Source organism: Prionailurus viverrinus, chromosome B4 (assembly GCF_022837055.1).
Source record: "Prionailurus viverrinus isolate Anna chromosome B4, UM_Priviv_1.0, whole genome shotgun sequence".
Taxonomy (NCBI): domain Eukaryota; kingdom Metazoa; phylum Chordata; class Mammalia; order Carnivora; family Felidae; genus Prionailurus; species Prionailurus viverrinus.
The window spans coordinates 51,752,203-51,773,770 of record NC_062567.1 but is presented as its reverse complement, the minus strand read 5'-3'; the positions used below and the strand labels follow the sequence as shown (position 1 = coordinate 51,773,770).

At 41.1% G+C, this 21,568-nt stretch overlaps 2 protein-coding genes across 2 annotated transcripts in view; both read left to right on the top strand.

Moving 5' to 3' along the window:
* LOC125169830 (cationic amino acid transporter 3-like) overlaps window positions 1–21,568 on the top strand; it is a 373,522-nt gene that overhangs the window by 46,969 nt on the left and 304,985 nt on the right. The gene's annotated exons all lie outside the window — the stretch shown is intronic.
* On the top strand, window positions 13,663–15,544 carry LOC125169831 (cationic amino acid transporter 3-like). The gene is given in 1 exon segment (XM_047865607.1): window positions 13,663–15,544. A coding segment is annotated over 1 exon segment (1,866 nt). The 3' UTR covers window positions 15,529–15,544.

The window sequence follows — 21,568 nt, the reverse complement described above, 5'->3', positions numbered from 1 at the left end:
TATTGCCTACCCTTCCTGGCTTTTCCTAGCTGTCTTTCTGATTCCTGTTTGGAAAATCAAATTCTGGTTCTTCCTGGTTGCCCATTCAAGTCTCTGAAGGCCTCTAAGTGCAGAAGCTCAGTCCTTTCTGATTTATCAGGTTGAACATCTTGTTTTGGTGTGATAGAAATGTTAAGAATTTCAAAAAGTAGATTCTCAATGAAGCTAAACTTGTAAATGTCAAATAATGGATGGGGAACATTGTGTCTACCTCTGTCTTCTCTGTAGTTATTCCGGAAGGACTAAGACAAGGTGCCTTGTTGACAACCATCCCAGAATGGTAGTAGATTATATGGAGTCTATACAGTTTCTAGAAAAGCTATGGCTCTCCGCTTGTTTACCCAAACAATGGTGCAATGATACTTGTCTGGTGTCTGCATATAGGAGGGACTCCATATGTATTGTGGGGAAAAAAGCAAAAGCAGGTTGGTCTACATCTATGTAGATTTTGGTCTACATTAGAGTGGATGGATTTGGTCTGCATACAGTTGGTCTGAAGAGTGTTATGTTGCATCAGGATGGATTTTCACCAACTTGGAATTCAGCCTTTGCCAGACTGGGGTGGGATTGTGAGGTGTAGGGCTGAGGGTGGTAGGGTAGATAGATGAGATGGAAGAGGTGGCTGTGTTTCCTCTTCGTCTAATGAGTACACAGTTTGGGGGCTGCCATGCTTTCAAGTTCTAGTCTTTGTTGTGCCTATTAGTATTTACCTGCAGAATTAGGGTTCCTAGTCTCATTGAGACCAGCAAGCAGGTTCTATCCTGAGGAGTTTTATTTTAGAAAGAGAGACAAAGGCTTTTTCCTAGTAACATGCAAACAGAATATAGTACAAAGTGGGAACATATGTAGGAGGATGCCTGGTAAATAATCCGTTTGTGAGGTTGTTCCCAGAAGACTCCTGAGATAATGTTGGATATTAATTTTCTTTGTTATGCCCTGAACTTGTTTACTTCAGTATTTTTCCAACCTTTGAGGGAAGTTATCTGACCTTTCTTCTCTTTCCCCTGGGGAGAAGTTACACTTTTAATACTAGTGCAATAGTTTCTCTTTCTTTTCCTTATCAGCCGACCAAGATGAGAGCTGTTGTTGTTGTTGTATCTTAGTATGTAGATCCATATAAATATTGGTAGCAAATATTTAACTAGATCTTGTTTAGTCGGTCAAACTGGACTTACTGTTTTGAGATGTGGTGGATTATTTTTTGTATTTTGGTGAGGGACATGGAAGGAAGGCCTAAAAGCAGTTCTATTTATTAGATCATGTCCAAGCTGAAGAGATACTTAAACTGAGGTCTTACTGCAAAACAGTTATACATAATGCCAAGATGGGGCAATTCTCTGCACTTCCATCCAGCTTAGTCAGGTTGACTAACAGTGCACAGAAGATACTCACTACTCTTGCCAACACAGAACATGAGGTCCTTACTACTATTACCTTCCATAAACTAAGAAGCTATCTGAGATCTTAATATGCCTTAGCCTTGACTGTTCATTTCTGATTGAGGAGTACCTGTTCTGGTTAAAACCTCATGTATCTTTTATTTACTTAGGAATTTGGGAATGTATTCTTGAAATGGCCTTACTTGTAAGTTCCCAAAGAGGGGAATTCTGTATTTTCCACTACTGTCTTGCACTATGTGTAACTGAGAGATGCTGATTTGGGGGTAATGGTGGTGGTGGTGATGATTTAGGGGAAAAAAATTGTTGCTTTTGCTTGACTTCTTTTGCACAAAGAATCAGTGTGGTGCCTGAATTTCTAATTTGGAATTTGCCTTTGTATTCATGTACAATTAGTTGAAATCTGATCTTTAATAGATTAAATAAAGTCTTTCTCACTTAAAAAACTTATTATAGTTTTGACTTGAAGGACAATCTAACTTCTCATTTTAGTCTATATTAAAAGTATACATTAAAAGTATACAGAACCTATCTGTGTAGTTATTTACAGAAAGTACAGGAAAAATGGTGGTAAATAGAGAAAATTATTATCTATTGGAGCTTTCAATAATTTGTTTAATGTTTCTCTATTTTTGAGAGAGAGAGAAAGAGTCTGAGCAGGGAGGGGCAGAGAGAGAGGGAGGCACAGAATCTGAAGCAGGCTCCAGGCTCTGAGCTGTTAGCACAGAGCCCGACACTTGGGTCGAACTCAGGAACCATGAGATCATGACTGGAGCCAAAGTCAGATGCTTAACCAACTGAGCCACCCAGGCACCCCTGGGAGCTTGCAATATAAGGGCAAGGCAAGGCAATATAAGGTACCATTCAATTAATTGACTATGGTACTACTTCTCCCTTCTGCATGTCAGTCTTAAATGTTTCAATCTGAGTCTTGTGTTATGATGCCTAATGCCAAAGCATTACCTGACCTATTTTCCAAATAAAGAAATGAAAGTAGTATAATTCTCTGTTGTCTATATGTTCAGTTGCCACACATTAAGGTGATGACACTGATGTAATTAATGACTCTCTCAGATAATGTATATTCTCTAGGCTTTTGGGTTACTTCCTCTATACCTTCACTTTGTTGTGGTAAAGGAGACTTGGACCTCAGTTGTGTCAGATCTCTGACATCGCCAAATTGGGCTGTACATCCTGGGTTACTTCCTTGGCTGTGGCACATTAACTCTTTGTACCTCAGGCTTCATCTGGGGAAGGAAAGGCAAGTGGAGAGCATCATCATGCAGAAGCTCTGTTCCTCAGCCAACATCTCACCACCTATTTCTCCTATCATCTTCCTTAACTGTGTTCTCCCAAGGAGAAATTCTAAGTCAGTGAGTTGTGCCACTGGGTATAAATGAGGGGAGAGAAGAGGACAAGGAGAACATTCTGGAGAGATCAGATATCTATCTTCAGGTATGCCCAGAGAAACTTCCAGAAGGGGGATCATGTTGAACAAGGTTTGGAAAGAGTGTTCTAGGCAGAGAGGAAAAGTCTGTGTGACAGTGATGTTAATAGCAGCAAGTTGTGCATGTGTGGGGAAAGATTTTCCTGTTCAAGCAGGAGCCACAGAAAAGGTTAATAGTAGGAGTAAGTGGTAGAAGAACAGGGAAAAGAAAGGTTTGTAAATACAACATTAGAAGTTTGTATTTAATAGAGAATAGGAAATTGCAGGTCTGGTTGAGAGTGTGTGTGTGTGTGCACGTGCGCGCTCATTTGTGTGTGTGTGTGGACACATGTGACTTAAGACTTGAGGAAAGTGTTATTTTTCAGAAGGAGAACAACCATAGCTTATTATTCTTTTTTTCTTCCTACATTTTTAGTTTGCAAAATATCAATTCTACAGAAAGTGGCAAGAATAGTATAGTAAACACCCATTTATTTTTCATTAGGATTGAACAGTTGTTAATATTTTGCCACATTTGCTTACTCTGTCCAATGTATTGTGTAAGTGTGTGGGTGCATGTATTTATGAAATATGGTCTACAGTTTAGGTTTACTAAATTCCTATTTTTTTATACTAAAGTGTTTCTCCATGATCCAGATGCAATCCAGGGTTATGCATTGCATTTCGTTGTTATTATGCCTCTTTATTCTCATTTAATCTGTAGTAGTTCCTGAGCCTGTCATTCCTGACATTGATAGTTTTGAACAGCACATGTCAGTTGTTTTATAGAAAGTCCACTTTATTTACAAAGTTGTTTTGTAGACTGATAATTTTTATCACCAGGTTTAGGTTACACATTTTGGACAGGGCTATTATATAAGAACATGTTAAAGACAATGAGTGCCATGTATGCATGAACATTCCTTCTTTCCTCCCAGTTGTGTTTGTCGCATCAAACAGTAGAACTGACATTTAGAAGGTGTTGAATGTTTATTGAATGAAAAAATAAATGAATGAAATAAAACTTCACTGTCATTTAGGTCTCTTATTTTTCTACTTGAGGAAAGGAGGAGGAGCAGCCTTCTCTTATATCTTAGACCCCTTTTTATGCTAAATGTGTGGAAGCTTAGGGATAACCCAGGACATCTGTAAAGACCCATAGAGGAGAGAAATGAGATTGACACTATGTTGTGAGACACCTGTGGAGTCTCTTCACCCTGGGGGTGGGTGGTGATCATACTCTGTTGTGGGTGGTTGATGAATTAGATGGTTGTCAGCTGGAAAGAGAACCAGCACACAGAACCTATGAGAACATGACCTATTTCTTTGAAAGAGAAATTAATTAGTTAAGTTTCCAGATTTTCCTATAATTAACTCCACTAACAGCCATTTGAATCCTAAGAATGCCATAGTGAAAATTCATTTCTGTCTTTCCTCCTTTTCCAGCAGGAACAACCCCATTATTATCTCCTTCTCTCCCCTCCATGTCTCCCCGCTCCCAATCACACACATAAGTGTGTATTTCTAACATTTTTGAATGGTAGTTGATTAGCCATTCTATCCAGATTATTAGCTGTTGAGAAAATCTATAACTCCTTGGACTTTTCATCTAAATGTAGAAGCTTTCATTGCTGTTTCCTTGGGGGAAGTGGGGTTATGACACGTATTCCTTGCCTCTCAGAAATGTATGTTCAGACTTCCCTCTGGGGCACTTTCTCTTTCCAGTCGTGAGCTACTCAGATGCTTCTGACAGTCCTTCCTGAGGCATCTTGGGTTTTGGAGGGGCTTAACCTAGTTAATTTTGCAAGGCTTGCAAGTGCCTGATGCACATGGTTACTGTCCCATTTCTGGGGGTCTCCCTGCCCCTGTCTTTCCAGTCCTTAATTTCAAAAGGTTCTGGAAAATGTGCCCTTTATCTCCATGTCAGCTCTTCATTATTCATAATAATGGTGGGAATAACCTAAAATAGTGAATGATACTAAAATGACTTTCGTTTGATATTTAAGTGTTTGAGTCCTGCTTAGAGATAATCCAGGGAGTGAATAGTTCCAGGAAAAGCAATCCATCATGTTACTCTCCCATGGGTAGCTGCATGGAATCTCTGCATTGGCATGTAGAGAGGGAGGCCGAGGCAAGAACACAGCTTGTCCAACCATCATCGTGTTTTCAGATGCATCAGACATCTATTGAGAACTCTGTAAAACTTGTCTCCACACCTTGTCTTCAAATTCTGGAGAAGACCTTTCCTTAGTTTAAGAACCCAATACTTAATTCACAGAACATGAAAATCAGTAGGCAACCTGTCAAACTATCACTTTCTTAAAGGCTTCCATCTCGCCCAGAATCATACAGCCGAAGTCCTCACAGTGACTCTCAGACCCTACATGAGCGATCTGTCTTCCTGCTTTTTCTCTGACCTCATGTCATACTGGTTACCCCTCACTCACTCTGTCCTGGCCCCACAGGCCTCAACAGTTGATAAGTACCACTTCACACCTGTTAAGATGGCTAGTATTAAAGAACAAAACAAAACAAAACAAAACAAAACAAAACAGAAGATAAAAAGTATTGGGGAGGATGTGGAGAAATTGGGACACTTGTGCATTGCTGGTCAGAATGTAAAATTGTGCCTCCATGGGGTACACACTATGGTGATTTCTCAAAAAAACTACATAACCAATTACCATACGATCCAGGAATCCCACTTCTGGGTATATATGCCACAGAATTGAAGGGAGGGACTAAAAAAGACATTTGTATACATGTATTCATAACAGCATTATTCATAACAGCTAAAAGGTGAAACAACCCACATGCCCATTAGTGGATGGATGGATAAACAAGATGTGGGATATACACAAATTCAGCCTTAATGAGGAAGGACGTTCAGACATACGCTCTGACATGCATGAATCTTGAAGACTTTATGCTAAGTGAAATAAGCTGGTCACAAAAGGACAATATTGTGTGATTCCACTTATATGAGGTACCCACAGTAGTCAAATTAAGACAGAGAATGAACAATCATGGTTGCCAGGGGCTGCAGGGAGGGAAGAATGGGGAGTTACTATTTAATGGATACAGAGTTTCAGCCGAGGAAGATGAACAAGTTCTGGAGATGACGGTGGTGATGCTTGCACAACAGTGTGAAGGGAGGCTGTGTTAGATCAACCATCTTACAATCAAAACACCCACTCTGAGCATATCCTTACCTTTTCTTGCTTTCTTTTCTCTGCATCACTGATTGAAAATCCAACACAGTAAATATTCATATTACTTATTTGTTTATTGTTTGCTTTCAACTTAAGGATGTAACCAATTTGTGTGGAGGGATTTCTGTGTTTTTTCTGCTTAATCTGCAGTGCTGAATAAATGAGAATTAGTGTATTTGTTGAATGGATAAATGAAAGACCATGAGTGGACACAGACTTGAAGAGAAGGCCAAAACAGAAAGAGAAATCCAAAGATTCCATTTTTCATTTGATTTTGTAAACTAATTTCTTCTACCCTTGGGTATGAGACTCAGCCCCAGTGTTCATGGTGGCTTTTGTTCTGTTTGCCTTTTCATATGCCTTGTGGACTTTTTCACTCTTGGACATGTTCTGTACATGTACACAACATTTACCTTTACTTAAAACTCTTGCCCTGAACTCAAAGCTTCTACTCCTGTATTCATGACCGCCCCCTACCTCATTTGCAGGGCTGCTTGAGTTAGGACTTGAGAAACTCTGGGGAAGTTAAGTTTCTAAGGAGCTTTATACTTGAGTGTTTGGGGGTGCTAGTTGCATTGGCTCCAGAATCTTCATTGCCTGGAAGTTTTAAAGAGGAAGAGAGTTTTCATATACTTTGAGGTTAGAAAGGATCTATGCTTGGATACAGAGGATTGATATGATCTCTGTAGATGTTGTATTTAAATCCACTTCTCTGAAACTTTGAGAAGTAAAATAATTATTTAACAGCCTCATATGCCTTCCTCTCAAGTCTTTATCAAACTTCTAGCCAAGCAACTGCTACCCAAACTCTCTTTGAGGCTATTCAGGAGGAAACACTAGGCCAACTTCCTGATTGGCAAGAGGGTTAACACCCAACCAGGGGAGCCAGTAGAACTTACTGTATCAGAAAATGCTTTGAAAAAGAAATGTCCAGAGTGAGGGCAGTGCCCTTCTCAGAGACAGAGCGGTGAGCACAATGACCTCCAGGACAAAGGGGAGTGGTTGGGGCTGGTTGGGACAGGAAGATAGTCTGCAATTTAATGGGTGGATTGTTGAACCTGACAGGAGTTGTTCTAGGAGACTTGGGATGGCACTTTGATTTTGGAATTTGGAAGGAGTTCAGAGACTGAGAGAAATTCACGGAGGAGAGGGAGGGAAGGGGGAGTTGAAGGCATTATTGAATTCTTACAAGCTGGCTTCATGTTCTCTGGCCTCTATCCACATTTCTTTCAGCACCTCGCATGCACCAAGTACCTCCTTTGGGAGAGTGTTTCATAATTAAACTGAGATTCACAAACCCAGGGCCCTCGTTTGGAAATACCTTAGAAATGTGCTTGAAATAGATGATTATGCATGTTCTAGCTCCTGTTTACACCTCTGTTTGGCCCTTTATCTCCTTCAAAAAAAAATCCAAACAAACAAATAAACAACAACACAAAACAAATTCCCTCTAGGAATCTCAAGATATAGTAGTTGATCGATACATCTGTATATTCATTTTCTATGTCCTAAATGGCTGTTATGGTTTCTTAGCACATTTATGAGCAGATGCTTGTCCTGGGTAGTGAGGTTGGAGGTGGGAGTGTGGAATCTAGAAGAAGGAGGTATATAGATCCTGGCCCTGACCTCTAGAAGCTTTTATATTATAAAGGAATTTAAGTGACACACACAGGACACCAGCAGACAGAAAGGGAAAATTAGTTTTAGCTGAGCATCAGGATGGACTGTAAGTGCTGATGGGAATTGGATGGAGGTTGGAGATGCGGACCGGTCAGGATGGATTAGGAAAGGCTGACTAATCACCAGGGAAAACATTGTAGAATAGGACTGAGAAGGCCTAGAGCACCAAGACTGGACAGAAAGGAGTGAGGAGGGCATCCCTGGCAGGGCAGGGTAAAGGCTTATCCGAGGAAGGGTGAGTCAGGATGTAAGGAGCTGAATTAGGAAGGAGGGGTTGGGCCTGAGAGTAGAGGGAGAATTAGGGCAGGATTCTGAGAGCTGGGCCAGAGAGTCGGCACTGAATGTAAACTATTGGAATAATTGTAGATTACTGCACGGAGAAAGGGCATTTCTGAAAATAGTGTTTGAGGATGATGTTTTTGTGTACTGTTATAAACTGGATTTGTGGTAGGCTCTCTCAGGATTCCCAATCATGGCTTTGCTTTGTCTTCTGTAAGCTTGCTTGCTCATTTTTCTTCTTCCTGCTTGTGTTGCAGTAATGAAATGTGATTATTTAATTCCCAGATGTTTGTTCTTTGTGTTGCTTCTCTGGTATCGTCATACTTTGTCTGTAACCCACTCTCCCTCATCTTCAGTAAAAGTGTGAAGAGCAAAAGGACCGACCACCCTGTAAAACACAATTGAGAGAAACAGAAATTATCTAAGCATTACCCACCTCTGACCCTGAGATTCAGATGATCTTCCTCTGGGATTCCTGCTCTGGGTACATAGATGGACTTCAAGAGAATGTAGGACATTTTTTTGAGGTGACCAAACTCAGAGGGCTCTGTGATTCAACAAATGTTAAGAACCACTGTTGTGTCTGTTGGTAGGGAGGTGGCTGGGGATGGTTCCCCAGAGGGAAAAATGTGGTACAAGCATCCTTAGTGCCCAGTAAGGAGCCTCCAGAGACAGTTGAAGGAGGTGGAGGAGAAAGACGAATTGGAGAAAAGGAAATGGGTTCAGAGGGAACTGTTAGGAGGGGTGTCCCATCTTCCCTTGTTCTCCGCCCTCTTTCTAGTAGGCTTTGCTTCTTTGTGTTCTCCATGTTCTGACAATTACAGGATCCAGTTACCCTTCAATTTAACTCACAACATTATGTCATGAAATTCCTTGTTGAAACTGAAGTGCACAGAGTGGAGTCAACCCCTCTCTCCGCCATGGGCTGTTAGCATCTTTGCTTCCTGTCAGGCCCCTTTATAATGCATTTTATTTTCCCCTTTCATCATGATCTCTATTCTCATTTCCCATCCTCACTGGAGGCACTTGCGTTAGTGTATTTAACAAATGCTCTTACAGTCCATGCTCTATATGTGTATTTAGATACATTCATTCACTTTACAAATAAACAGTTGTAGTGTGGGGAGTATAGCCAAGAGAAAAACAATAAAAATGCCCTGCTTTCATGGATCTTACATCTCTTGGTGTGAGGAAATAATAAACAATTAAATACAACATATAGTACCTTGAATAGTGACAAGTGCTATGAGAAAAATGAGGGCATGTGTTGTAGGTGGTTAGGAGCAGATTGTAGTTTTATATGTGGTGATTAAGGAAGGCTGTGCTACACATGTGCTTTACCAAATGCAGTGAAGTGAGCAACCATGGGTCTATCTGGGTTAGAAGTGGTATGGTTATAAGGAGAGCAAGTACAAAGGCCCTGAGGTAGGGTCTTGCCTGGTATGTTAAGAGACCAGAATGGTTAGAAGGCTAGAGAAATAAGAGTGGGGGAGAGAGAGAAACAGAGGCTGAGTAGCAGGTGGGTCAGTGACAAATACTGTAGGACTTTGTAGGTCATTGTAAATGCAAACATTGGCTTCTACTCTGCATAAAAGGAGAAACCAGTAGAAGGTTTTATCAGAGAATGACATGAAAATTTTAACAGGTATGTGCGTATCCTTGACAAATAGGCAACGCTCTTTGGCTGTTTTATAAATGTATATAAATGTAACTGTGCTGTATACCTCATCTTCTACTTTTGCTACTTGTTTCTGAAATCTACCCATGTTGTTATATTTAATCTACTTTTTAATTCTGACTGCTGTGTAATATTTCATTGTGTACATGTGGCACATTTTACCTGTACATTTCTCTAGTAACAGAGGTTGGCATAGCTCCAAACTCAGAAACAGTCCTGTGATGAACTCTCTCAGCTGAGCCTCCTTATAGACTCAGGAGAGAGTTTCTCTGGGGTGTTTACCTCAGTGAGGGATTGCAAGGTGGGAGGGAGTATGCATTATTAATTCCACTAAGATTTTGCTTCAGGATCATGACCCCAGTTACAGTTTCACCAGCAGTGAGTGATATATTTTGTATCTTCTCATCAAATTCTTATGTTTATCCTATAAGGCAAGTGAAGTAGGTAAGTTTCCTTGTGGGTGAGAAAACCTTAGAGACATCAAGCAAATAACCCTGGTTTATATAGTGAGGTGGAAGATCCAAGACTCAAATCCAAAATTTCAGACATAATGGTTGTTGCTCTTAGCACAGTACCCAACACTGCCCCTTCTATGAATGAGACATCCATAGTCAAAAATATTGATGATGATGATGATGATGTTTGAGGTTTGAATTAACACATTTTTTTAATGTTTATTTGTTTTTGAGAGAGACAGAAACAGTATAAGCAGGGAGGGGCAGAGAGAGAGGGAGACACAGAATACGAAGCAGGCTCCGGGCTCTGAGCTGTCAGCACAGAGCCCAACATGGGGCTTGAACCCACGAAGTGTGAGATTGTGACCTGAGTCACGCACTCAGCCACCTGAGCCTTCCATGTAGGAAAGTGTCTAATTAGGGTACTTAGCATTTCAATACAAAATATATGGAATAAACTGTTTCATTATCTCATGAGGGTGAGCTAACAGGTTCAAATTTTTGTGGATGATTTTGGGGCTAGAAATTTATAAAGACTAATTGATTTTCAAAGTTTGGGGATTTGTATCAGATATCAATATTAAACATTAGGTAGATTATATTAATTACATATTGTTTGGTAGGCACTGAGCTAACTACTTTATAGGCATCATTTATTTTAAACCTCACAATTACCCTATGAGTACTTTTACTCTCATTTGACTGTTATTGAAGCTAAAGCACCAAGAAGTTGACTATTTGTCCAGAGTACCTAGTCTAAGGTTGATTTGTATTTGAACCTGAACTGTGTACCTGCATAGCCTCCTTACTCCTAACTACTAAACTGTGCTGCTTTCCTGTGAAAGAAACTTTTATAATCTCTTCTTTTTGAAATTGAGGACAATTTCTTGTCATTTGGGGTGATTTAGAGTAGCCATGGGAAGGACAGAGCTAATGGATAAGAATCTCCAGAAGGTCAGGGTATGAAGTATGAAAATGTTTCTGAGTGTCTTCATTATCCCTCTCTCTGTTCCCTGAAGTGGGAACCTCTGACTTAGGACATACCACCTATATTATAGGGCCTGAGCATGATGCCTTCAAAAAATTTGACAATTCTTTGCCACCCTGTGTGGCTTATACCTGCCATGAATGACGTGAGGTCAAGGGTTCATCAGTTTGTTTTTCCTTCACACTTTCATCCTGCTTGTCTTCTACAAGGAAGGCAATACCATTTATATCTTTACCTAGATCCGTATTATAAATATTGTTTGGCTAAAAAGCATGTATCTCAAAGTCAATTGTATAGAAATTCTGGATTATGTTCTCTTTCAGCTTTCTGTTGTCAGTGTGTGTATTTGTTAAATAAGTTTTTGTTGAGCATTAATTGAGCATCTAACTCACACTTTGATTAGGACACAGGCAGCTGAGCAGGAATTGTGACACATTATGATAAATGGCACATGGGGTAAGCTGGGTGGTATGAGAGCACATAGGAAGGGCAGCATGAGGGTCAGGGGAGGCTCCTGAAAAGCAACTTTTGAGCTGGGAACTGAAAGAGAAGTAGGGGGTAGCTAAGTGAAGGGACAAGAGAGCATTAGAGACAGGTAACAGGGTGAACATGGAATTTCTCAGCTGGAGCAGCAGCTGGACAGGGTGTGAGGCTGGAGGAACCAGCACAGGTCAGATGATGAAGGAAGGAAGGACTAGGAAGGAAGGGCAGTGGGAAGCACTGAAGGGTTTGAAGCCTGGGGGTCGGTGTGGGACATATCAGTGACATTTACAGTGTAGCAAGATTCCATGAGTTAAGTATTGACTCTGTCTATGTTATGCGCTTATTAGTAAATCATAACCTTGAAACTGGTTGCCACTGGTGGGTGGTAAATAAGGAGTCTAGATGGATTTGTACACAGAAGCTTTGACCCATAGCATTAGGATTCCTTTTGATAATCTGTAGAGAAGATTTTTCAATTTTGACTTGACCTTACTGTCTTTAAAAACCACTGATGACATTTCCTAAAATTCTCTCAAAATCAAAGCCTGAATAGTGGGAGAGTGAAGGCTGTTCAACTTTGTTTTCTCTGTTCTTCACTACTCATTTCTGGGGCATTGATGTGAATTGTTCACCAAAGCCTTGTTCCACTCGAGGAGGGGTCCATTTGAATTGCAGCAGCAGAGGAGGAGGAAGGAGGAACCATGTAGGGTAGTGTTTCTTCATTAAGAAAATATCTTTGGCATATTGAGACCATGATTTGAGTGAGTGGAAAATAACTACCATGGAAAGTTAATAGGGAATTACAAGTTTGTGTTTTAATATAAGCTCACAGAGTAGGGCATGGTCTCCATATGGCTGGCAGTTGACATCACAGATGATGCAGGGTGTTTATAGAGCACAGTGTGGCCAGTGAGGAGACTGTCTGCAGAAGTGAGTTCTCCTTGTGTCCTGGAACCCAGACAGGGAGGATACAGAAGGAATTGTTTTGGTTGTAAGCTACTGAGCTAGGTGGCCTACTTCTTTCCTTCCTCCCTATCACACTCTCACAATTGTGGATGCAAAAATTGTATTAAGTTTTGCCTAGTTACTTTGGGTGAGGTTAACTGAATGCTCAGAATTCACAAAATGGCCTTTCTGGCTCCTCTCCCTTAGTAATGGACACTTGGTTGGCTTATGCACCTATTTCTCCAGTATTTCCTCACCAGGCAGCCTGGTTTCTCTAGTTCTTACAGGTAGTTATGAAGGCCCTGCCTCTTTCTCTACCTCTCTTCTCACAGCGCCCCCTGTGGGCCTATATGGGTAAAAGAAAAGGTTGGACTGTACATTCTTTGCCACCAGTACAGCTAAATGGATGATGTCGGATGAGGAGAAAGGGGGGCATCTGACCATGGGAGCTGATTTGGAGCTAAAGAATTTTAAGACTCTGGGACCAATATTTGTATTTTAAACTCAGAATATATGTACGAAATGGTTCTGTAACTGCAACAAGGTCCTCTAGTTCATGAATTAACGTGTCATAACTTATGCTCAAGCACCACACAAACATCCCATGTGTGAATTATTGCATAATAAATTCATGCCCTATTGTGTCCCACAGCTTAATTAGTACATGAAGCTACATGAGTTAGATGAACCCACATGAGATTTTGTCATGTAATGTGTAAAAAGGAGAATGTTGGGTGATATTTGACACTTTTCTCAGGGGAAAGCAGGGTTGAGTTTTTTTAGTAATCTTTTGGTTTCAGTCTCTGATACTCGAGCTGCAACAGGTGACATGGGACTTCTGGGCTTTGGTTAGTTGGTTGAAGACTGTTGTTCAGTAAATATTTATTGTTTATTTAGGCATTGTGAAGAGCTATCACATACCAGAAAATACAAAGCAGCAGCTTTGAAGCCTGAGTAACGGACCTCAGCAGCCCCAAATCAACTTGGCTTAACTCAGACTCACCAAACCTGATCCCAGACTCTGCTCCCTGGGCTTGCTACAGCTCTCTGATCCTGGAATCCTCTTCAGTTACAGCTAGGATGCTATGTCAGGCACTCCATAGATTTGGTCAAAAACTGGTACGCGGACCTACGCTGAAGGAACCGGTGGCTGAGAATGACCCATGGAGAAGCCTGAACACTCTGGATTTAGTGGCCCTGGGTGTGGGCCACACACTGGGTGTAGGTGTGTTTGTCCTGGCTTGTGAGGTGGTCAGAAATCAAGCAGGGCCATCTTTTGTGATTTGTGTTTTGGTGGCCGGCCTATTTTCTATGTTGATTGGGCTGTACTATGCAGAGATTAGTGCCCGGGTTCCCCATTCTGGCTTGGCATATATCTACAGCCATGTCATTATAGGTGAGCTCTGGGCTTTCATCACTGGCTGGAACCTCCTCCTCTCCATTGGTGCTAATGCAGTCATTTTTTTCCACATATTCTTCTTAGCTTTTGAGCACCTGCATGTGACCCTGCATGAAATTATCTTACCACATGTTTCCCACCTTCTAGAAGACAATCTAGACTTCATTGTTATGTTTCTTCTGTGGTATCTCACAGAGTTGTGGTATATTTGCATTTCCTCAGTTACCAAAATGTTCACATTGGTGAAAATTTTGGTTCTAAGCTTTGTCATCATCTCTGGCTTCATTAAAGGGCACCTGTACAACTGGAAGCTCACAGAAGAGGACTATGCAATGGCTGGACTCAATGACACCTCCAGCTTGGGCCCTCTGGGCTCTGGAGGGTTTGTGTCTTTTGCCTTTGAGGGGATTCTCCATGGAGCAGCTATGTGTTTCTATGTATTTATAGGTTTTGAGGAAATTGTTACTAGAGTTGGAGAAGCCTAGAACCCCCAACGTTCCATCCCCAGGGGCATTGTGATTTCACTGTTCATCTGCTTTGTGCTGTATTTTGGTGTCTCTTTAGCACTTACACTTATGGTGCCTTACTACAAGCTTAAACCTGGGAGCATCTTCCCTGAGGCATTTCTCCTTATAGGCTGGGCCCCTGCCTACTATGTGGTAGTGTTTGTATTTTTTTTTTTTTTTTTTTTTAGAAATAGGGTTGACCTTATTTTATTCACATATCAACTGTTACACAATATGGCAGTAGATGGCCTCCTGTTCCCTGTCTGTACCAGGATCCTTACCTGGAGTATCCCCCAGCATGGGATTATTGTATTTTTTTACATTATTGCAATAATCATGATCTTCTTCTTTGGACTCACTGATCTTGTGGACCTCATGCTTATTGGGTCCCTGATATCTTACTCCATGGTTGCTATTTGTGTTCTCATCATCAGGTATCAGCCTGAGAGGAGGAATGGGGGAAATGAATCAGAGGTGCAGGAGGAGAATGGACATACAGTAGAGAGGCTGACTCTACAGGGACTACTTTTTCCAGGCAGCCCCACCCCCACTCCACTCTCTGGCTGGGTTGTCTATGTTTGTTCCCCACTGCTTGCTCTGCTGCTAATTCTCCTTTGCCTGGTGCTGGCCCAGTGGCCAGTTCTGCTTTCTGGAGACCCAGTGTGGATTTCAGTGGCTGTGCTGCTCCTGGTTCTCATCATTGGGATCACTGGGGTCATCTGGAGACAGCCACAGAGCTCTAGTCCCCTTCACTTTAAGGTCCCTGCTCTGCCTTTCCTCCCACTACTGAGCATCTTTGTGAATGTTTGCCTTATGATGCAGATGTCAGCTGCCACCTGGGCCCGATTTGGTGTCTGGATGCTTATTGGGTTTGCTATCTACTTCAGCTATGGGATCCAGTACAGCCTGGTCTCTAACTGAACTTAAACTAGGTCCAAAACTGTAGACCTTGAACTCAGTAGTTCCAGTATCTATTATATTATTATTATTTTTTACTTATCTAATTTTCCATTGTGCCTGCAGCTGCTCACTGGCTTTTAAAAATATATTATTAAAAATGGGGCACCGGGGTGGCTCAGTCAGTTAAACATTTGACTTCAAAGCTCAGGTCATGATCTCATGGTTTGTGACTTCGAGCCCCATGTTGGGCTCTATGCTAACAGCTCAGAGCCTGGAGCCTGTTCTGATTTTGTGTCTCCCTCTCTCTCTCCCCCTCCCCACTCACACTGTCTCTCTCTCGGTCTCTCAAAAATAAACATTAAAAATATAAAAATATTATTTAAAAAACTATAAAAAATGTTTTTCTTTTCTTTGATAAAATATCTAGTAGTGGTGGGGTGCCTGGCTGGCTCAGTCAGTAAAGCATGTGACTCTTGAACTAAGGGGTGATGAGTTAGAGCCCCGCATTGGGTGTAGAGTTTACTTAAAAAATATGCAGTAGCAGAATTACTGGATTACAGAGTATTTCTATTTTTAATTTTTTGAGGAACCTGCATACTGCTTTCCATAGTGGCTGAACCAATTTACATTCCTACCAATAGTACATGAGGATTCCTTTCTCTCCTGATCCTGGCCAACATTTGTTTTTCTTGTCTTTTTGATTGTAGTCATTCTGACAGGTACGAAGTGATATCTTATTGTAGTATTAATATACATTTTCCTGATGATTACTAGGAGTAAATATCTTTCCCTGTGTCTATTGACCATCTATATGTCTCTTTGGAAAAATGTATATTTAGATAGTCTGACCATATTTTTAATTGGATTACTTGGTTTTCTGGTGTTGACTTGTATAAGTTATTTATGTGTTTTGGATATTAACCCCTTATTTGATGTATCATTTAAAAATATCTTCTCCTGTTCAGTAGGTAGCATTTTGTTTTGTTGGTGGTGTCCTTTTCAGGGCAAAAAAATTTAGTTACATGAATTAAAAAAGATAGATGCATCCCTATGTTTATTGGAGCATTATTTATAAAATCCAAGATATGTGGGGGGAAAAAGATGAAATATGGCCCAAGCCATTATGGAGCATATCTTCTAATCCAAGGGGTAAAGTATAGCTGTAACACAAAGTAGAAAGTGTTGTCATAAGGGAAATGCAAATAATGTGTCTTGGGCACTCAGAGTGCAGGATGATCATTTGTGGCTGGCACAGTGACTAGTAAAATGAAAGAAGACTTTGTAGAGGAATGGCCTTTGAGTGGGCTCTCTACAAGGATGGATAGGATTTTGTCACATGTGGGCAAGAGGGAGGAACTTAGGCACAGAGAACAACAGGAAAAGCACAAGAAATGAAGCAGTGTCAGAGCACACTGAGCATGCAGTGTAGCCTGAGCCTTGGCTGTGAGAGGGGACAACAGAATGTGCACAGGTGGATTGGAGCCAGAGCTTTCCTCTGAGCACAAAGCACTTTGGCTTTGAACCCACTACCCATGCTGAATATTCCTGGAGTTGGTTCTTCTACTTGGAAATATCTCCATTCTTGGACTTTAAATTTCGGTACTGTTGTCTGCTTTATTCCACCTGCTCTGAAAGTGCACAGCTGAGACCCAAGTGTCTTGGGTTCTGGTGTTGTTCCACCATGAACTATCAATGTGACCTTGAACAAACCGCTCAGTTCCATCAATGCTCTGCTTATTTATCTGTAACATGAAAGGTCAGGACTTATCATTTCTAAAGTTTCATTTACTTAAAAATTCTAGTACTTCTGATTCTTCTTTCCTTTACTTTCTCCACTAGATCTCTCTACTGTGTGGGGTCTGAATGTGAATCCCACCCACTTTTCATTACAGCCCATTGTTGGTGCTGTAGAGCTCCAATAAATAATACCCTATTTTACCCTCCTCTGTTTAGAACCAAGTGATAATCAAGATATAGAGACATATGATTAAATAATCAGCCACAAGCTAATTGGTTTGCCAAGCCCACCTCATTAAATTAGACAGACTTACTCCTCATCACAAGAAGTGCTGGGCACACCCTGCCTCCACCACAAGAGACAGTCCGCTTTTATTAGATTTTCTGTTGTATGAGCAAGTTGGCATCCAAGTGTCCTGTGGACAAGTTGGTTCTGGATTAATAAAGAAAATCAACACAAGAATGGAAGGGGATGAGCTGGGCATACTCACAGTTGTGTCTTCAAGTCACTAATCAAATTCTCAGTGAAAGAGGGTGTGGAGAGAGGCCAGGAATAGTAATCTGCTCAGTGATGGCTCAAACTTCAGCTCCTGCAGCTCACTTGGAGGGCTTGTGAAAACCTGCTCCCAGTGTTTGGAATTCAGTACATCTGGGGCGGGGGGGCAGAACTTGTACTTCTAACAGTTTCCAGGTGATACTGATGCTGCTGGTCCAGGGACCACACTTTGAAAACCAAGGCTCCAGCTGAAGTCCCTCCACATGTAAAAACGAAGGGAAGCAAACAAAGTGCCCTTTTAACATCTACCTTCATTTTTGAAACATTTAGATTAAAATACCATCATTAATCTTTTCACAGTGGGGAAATCATAGTGAATGATTTCACAGTGCATATGTAGATCAAATCACCACAATGTACACTTTAAATATCTTACAGTTTTATATGTCAGTTATACCTCATTATGGCTGAAAGTAAATATATATATACCACATGTCTCTGTGTGTCTTTATTTATTTTATTCCCTGATTGAAGATCATAGGTTATGAGTGTATCTTGTTCACTCCTCCTGAGCATCCAGCTGGGGCCAGGAGCATAATGAGTATATAATAAATTCATGTTGAATTGAATTGAGCCTTACTCATTTCTTTGGTACTGAAAATTCTCTTCCCTTTCAGTCTACCACTGTGCTACTCTTTTAATACTATCTTTTGGGGACTTCCTTGACAAATAGCTTTTCTTTCTGTCCAGAACTATATCTAGAACTCTATGTGGAGCTATACCCAGCATCTAGAACTGTACCCAGGCACTTCTAGTTTTTCCTTTGTGTGGCTATGCCTGAGTTATGGTGACTGTCCTGTCTGTTCCATCATATTGGAGTCTTGTTCAGGGCAAGGAGTAAGTTCTCCCTTTCCTCTAGACCCAAGAGTAAAAACAGTGTTGTTCCTTCAAAGAGAAACAGGGAAAATACAGCCCTGGACAGGAGAATGCCTGACATGACCTCTCCTGGTCCTGCTCCATCTGTTTCTGTGGCATGTGTGGAGGGGCTGGAAATAGTGAAATTGATAGAAGACCCAATTGCTCTACCTGACTTCAGGGAATCACTGAAGAGGACACTGGATACCAGCTCCTTTAGATGCTTTGTTGAGAGACTGGTATATAATTTTGTGAGATAATCTAAGATTCTTTGGGGAGAGAGAAGTTTTCCCCCAAGTGGGGAGAAGCACAGACTGAAATAAGAGGAATTGGGAACTGGATAGGTATGAAGGCATCATTACTTTGTAAGGGAAGGTGTGAGTAGAAACTGAGAAAGATGTATTGATCAAGAGACACTGGAGGTGGACACCTGTGGAGAAATTTGGGAAATATAAGATGGATAAAAGAATTGGAAAAGAAATGGGGCAGCAATTCCAGGCTACGTGGACCTTTAAGAGTCATGAAAGAATGGGACTTTTGTGAGGGATGTGTTGCTTCACATTTTAAGGGAAATTATGGAACAGGTTTGTACTGTGTATTGTGCCCTGGAGCGAGATTCCTGAATCAGGAAAGGGTGAGATATGGGTTCTCATTGTCATCTGGAAGATAGAAGGATGTGGGCACATAGACTCTTCATGGGAGAGAGTTGTGTCAACTGGTATCGTCATCTAGGCCCTTGCTCTTTGACATGTGCTCCATGGACTAGAAGCATGGCTGTCACGTGGGAACATGGTAGAAATGCAGAATCTGAGGCCCCACCCAGACCTACTGAATCAGAATCTACATTTTTAACAGACTTCCAAGTGATCTCTATGCTCCTTCCAGTTTGAGAGGCACTAGCCTTACATGATGGATGATAGGTGTCTGGCCTCAGATGAGCCTATGGAAGATTTGAAAACTTTGGAACTGGGAACACAAGAGGAGGGGCCTAGGCTTGGAAATTGAATTTCGACTAGAGAGAGAAGGGTGGGGGCCCTGACTGCCCTCCTGTCCCCAGGCCTCTCACACCAGTCACTGTGTTAGGATTTGTCACTATGCCCACTTTAGGAAAATGTCTGCTCTGCCCACGCTGGAGTCTGCCTGGTCCTCAGGGGCTCTCCTGGGGCAAGCATCTCATGGGTCAGGACTGATGCCAGTTCTGTTTCCTCTACTTCATATGATGGCCTGAAAGGGATTGTAGAGGCCATATTATTCATGACGAGGCTCAGGGTTGTACTCTCCTAATCAAATGAGTGATAACTTGATGATACTAATTGAGAAGGTTATAGAGGTTGGGGGAATTGAAGTTGGAGTTCTTAATTTTCTGTCCTGGAAATTAGGATATTTTCATCCTTCAAAAACTTTCAAAAACTTTAAGGAGAGACCAGATGACTGAACAAGATGACTAAATCAATTATTTTTAAGGAAACTTTTGAAGTTTTTAAATGGTTAATAACAAAATATATGAGACCTATAATTACAGGGACCTGGGATGATTGGCAATGCATCAGTGTTACCAGGTGGGCATTTGAGAATTTTCTTCAGTCTTTGAGGGTTTGTGTACCTCAGCCCAATCAGAGTGAGTATTAAGAGGGACCAGTATGGAAGGAAAACATATTGAGATAGAAGATGAAGAAGAATTTCTGAGATTAGACAGTGACCAGGGGATTTGGGAAGGAGCAGGCTCTCTGGCCATGCACATGGCTGTCTCACTTGGGTTTGGAATGACTCAGATGGGCTCCTGTCCAGAAACAGGTTAATGTACAAAATGAGCTCTCAAAATCTTTTTCATCTCAAGAATTCTCCAGGGAACTCCTGAAATAAGAGGCTGGGATGGATATTTGGTGTATATCAGGTGGCGAGGCATGGGAATGATGAATGGCAGAAGAAAAAAACAATTTATTAGATCATTGAAATCTGAAAATTTTAAAACACGGATTGGATGTAGGAGAATAAATTGCATGTTACAGTTCAAATAAGAGTTTTAGGTTTCCATGTTATTCCTTTCTCTATGTATTTATCTTGTCTCATTGGTGAGATTTAAAAACCTCCTAAGGGAAAAGAACATCTCTTTTATATATGGTTTGTTTATATCTGCAATGCCCCTAAAACGGTGACAAAAATAATAACTACCTTTGGCTGAGTAGTATGCTATTTTGCTCGATTATTTTACATAATCACCTATTTCATACAAGAATTGTATGAGGTGAGAATTATTATGCTCATCTTACCATAGTTGAAACTAATGCTCAGAGAGGTTAAATAATTGCTGCAGATGAGTCGTGAAGCTAGGATTTGTGCTGAGTTTGAGCAAAACATATGCAACTAAGCCCTGAGCTACACTCTCTGTGGGGTAGTGGCTCAAAAGGGGTAGAAGATCACTGAAACTTGATGGCATAGAGGTAATTGAAGGGCAGTGGATAATTCCAAATAGTGAGTCATGAGAAAATAATTTCTTTTTGTTTTGTAGAGTGTAGTTGGAGTAACACTTAGTGACACATGCAAGCTTCTACTCAGACATTTTCTCATTCCCCATCACTGTCCCCAGCCCTGCAGTCAGGAGCTTGGACTCCTCACCGAGGAATGAGGCTGGGCACATACGTTCATAAAGTGGGCACATAACCTCATTAAAGTTATGTATGTGCTTAGTATATGGACATGTTTTTTTTATTTTATTTTTAAAATTTACGTCCAAATTAGTTAACATATAGTGCAACAATGATTTCCAGAGTAGATTCCTTAATGACCCTTACCCATTTAGTCCATCCCCCGTCCCAGAACCTCTCCAGTAACCCTCTGTTTGTTCTCCATTTTTAAGAGTCTCTTCTCTTTTGTCCCCCTCCCTGTTTTTATATTATTTTTGCATCCCTTCCCTTATGTTCATCTGTTCTGTGTCTTAAAGTCCTCATATGAGTGAAGTCATGTTTTTGACTGACTAATTTCACTTAACATAATACCCTCCAGTTCCATCCACGTAGTTGCAAATGGCAAGAT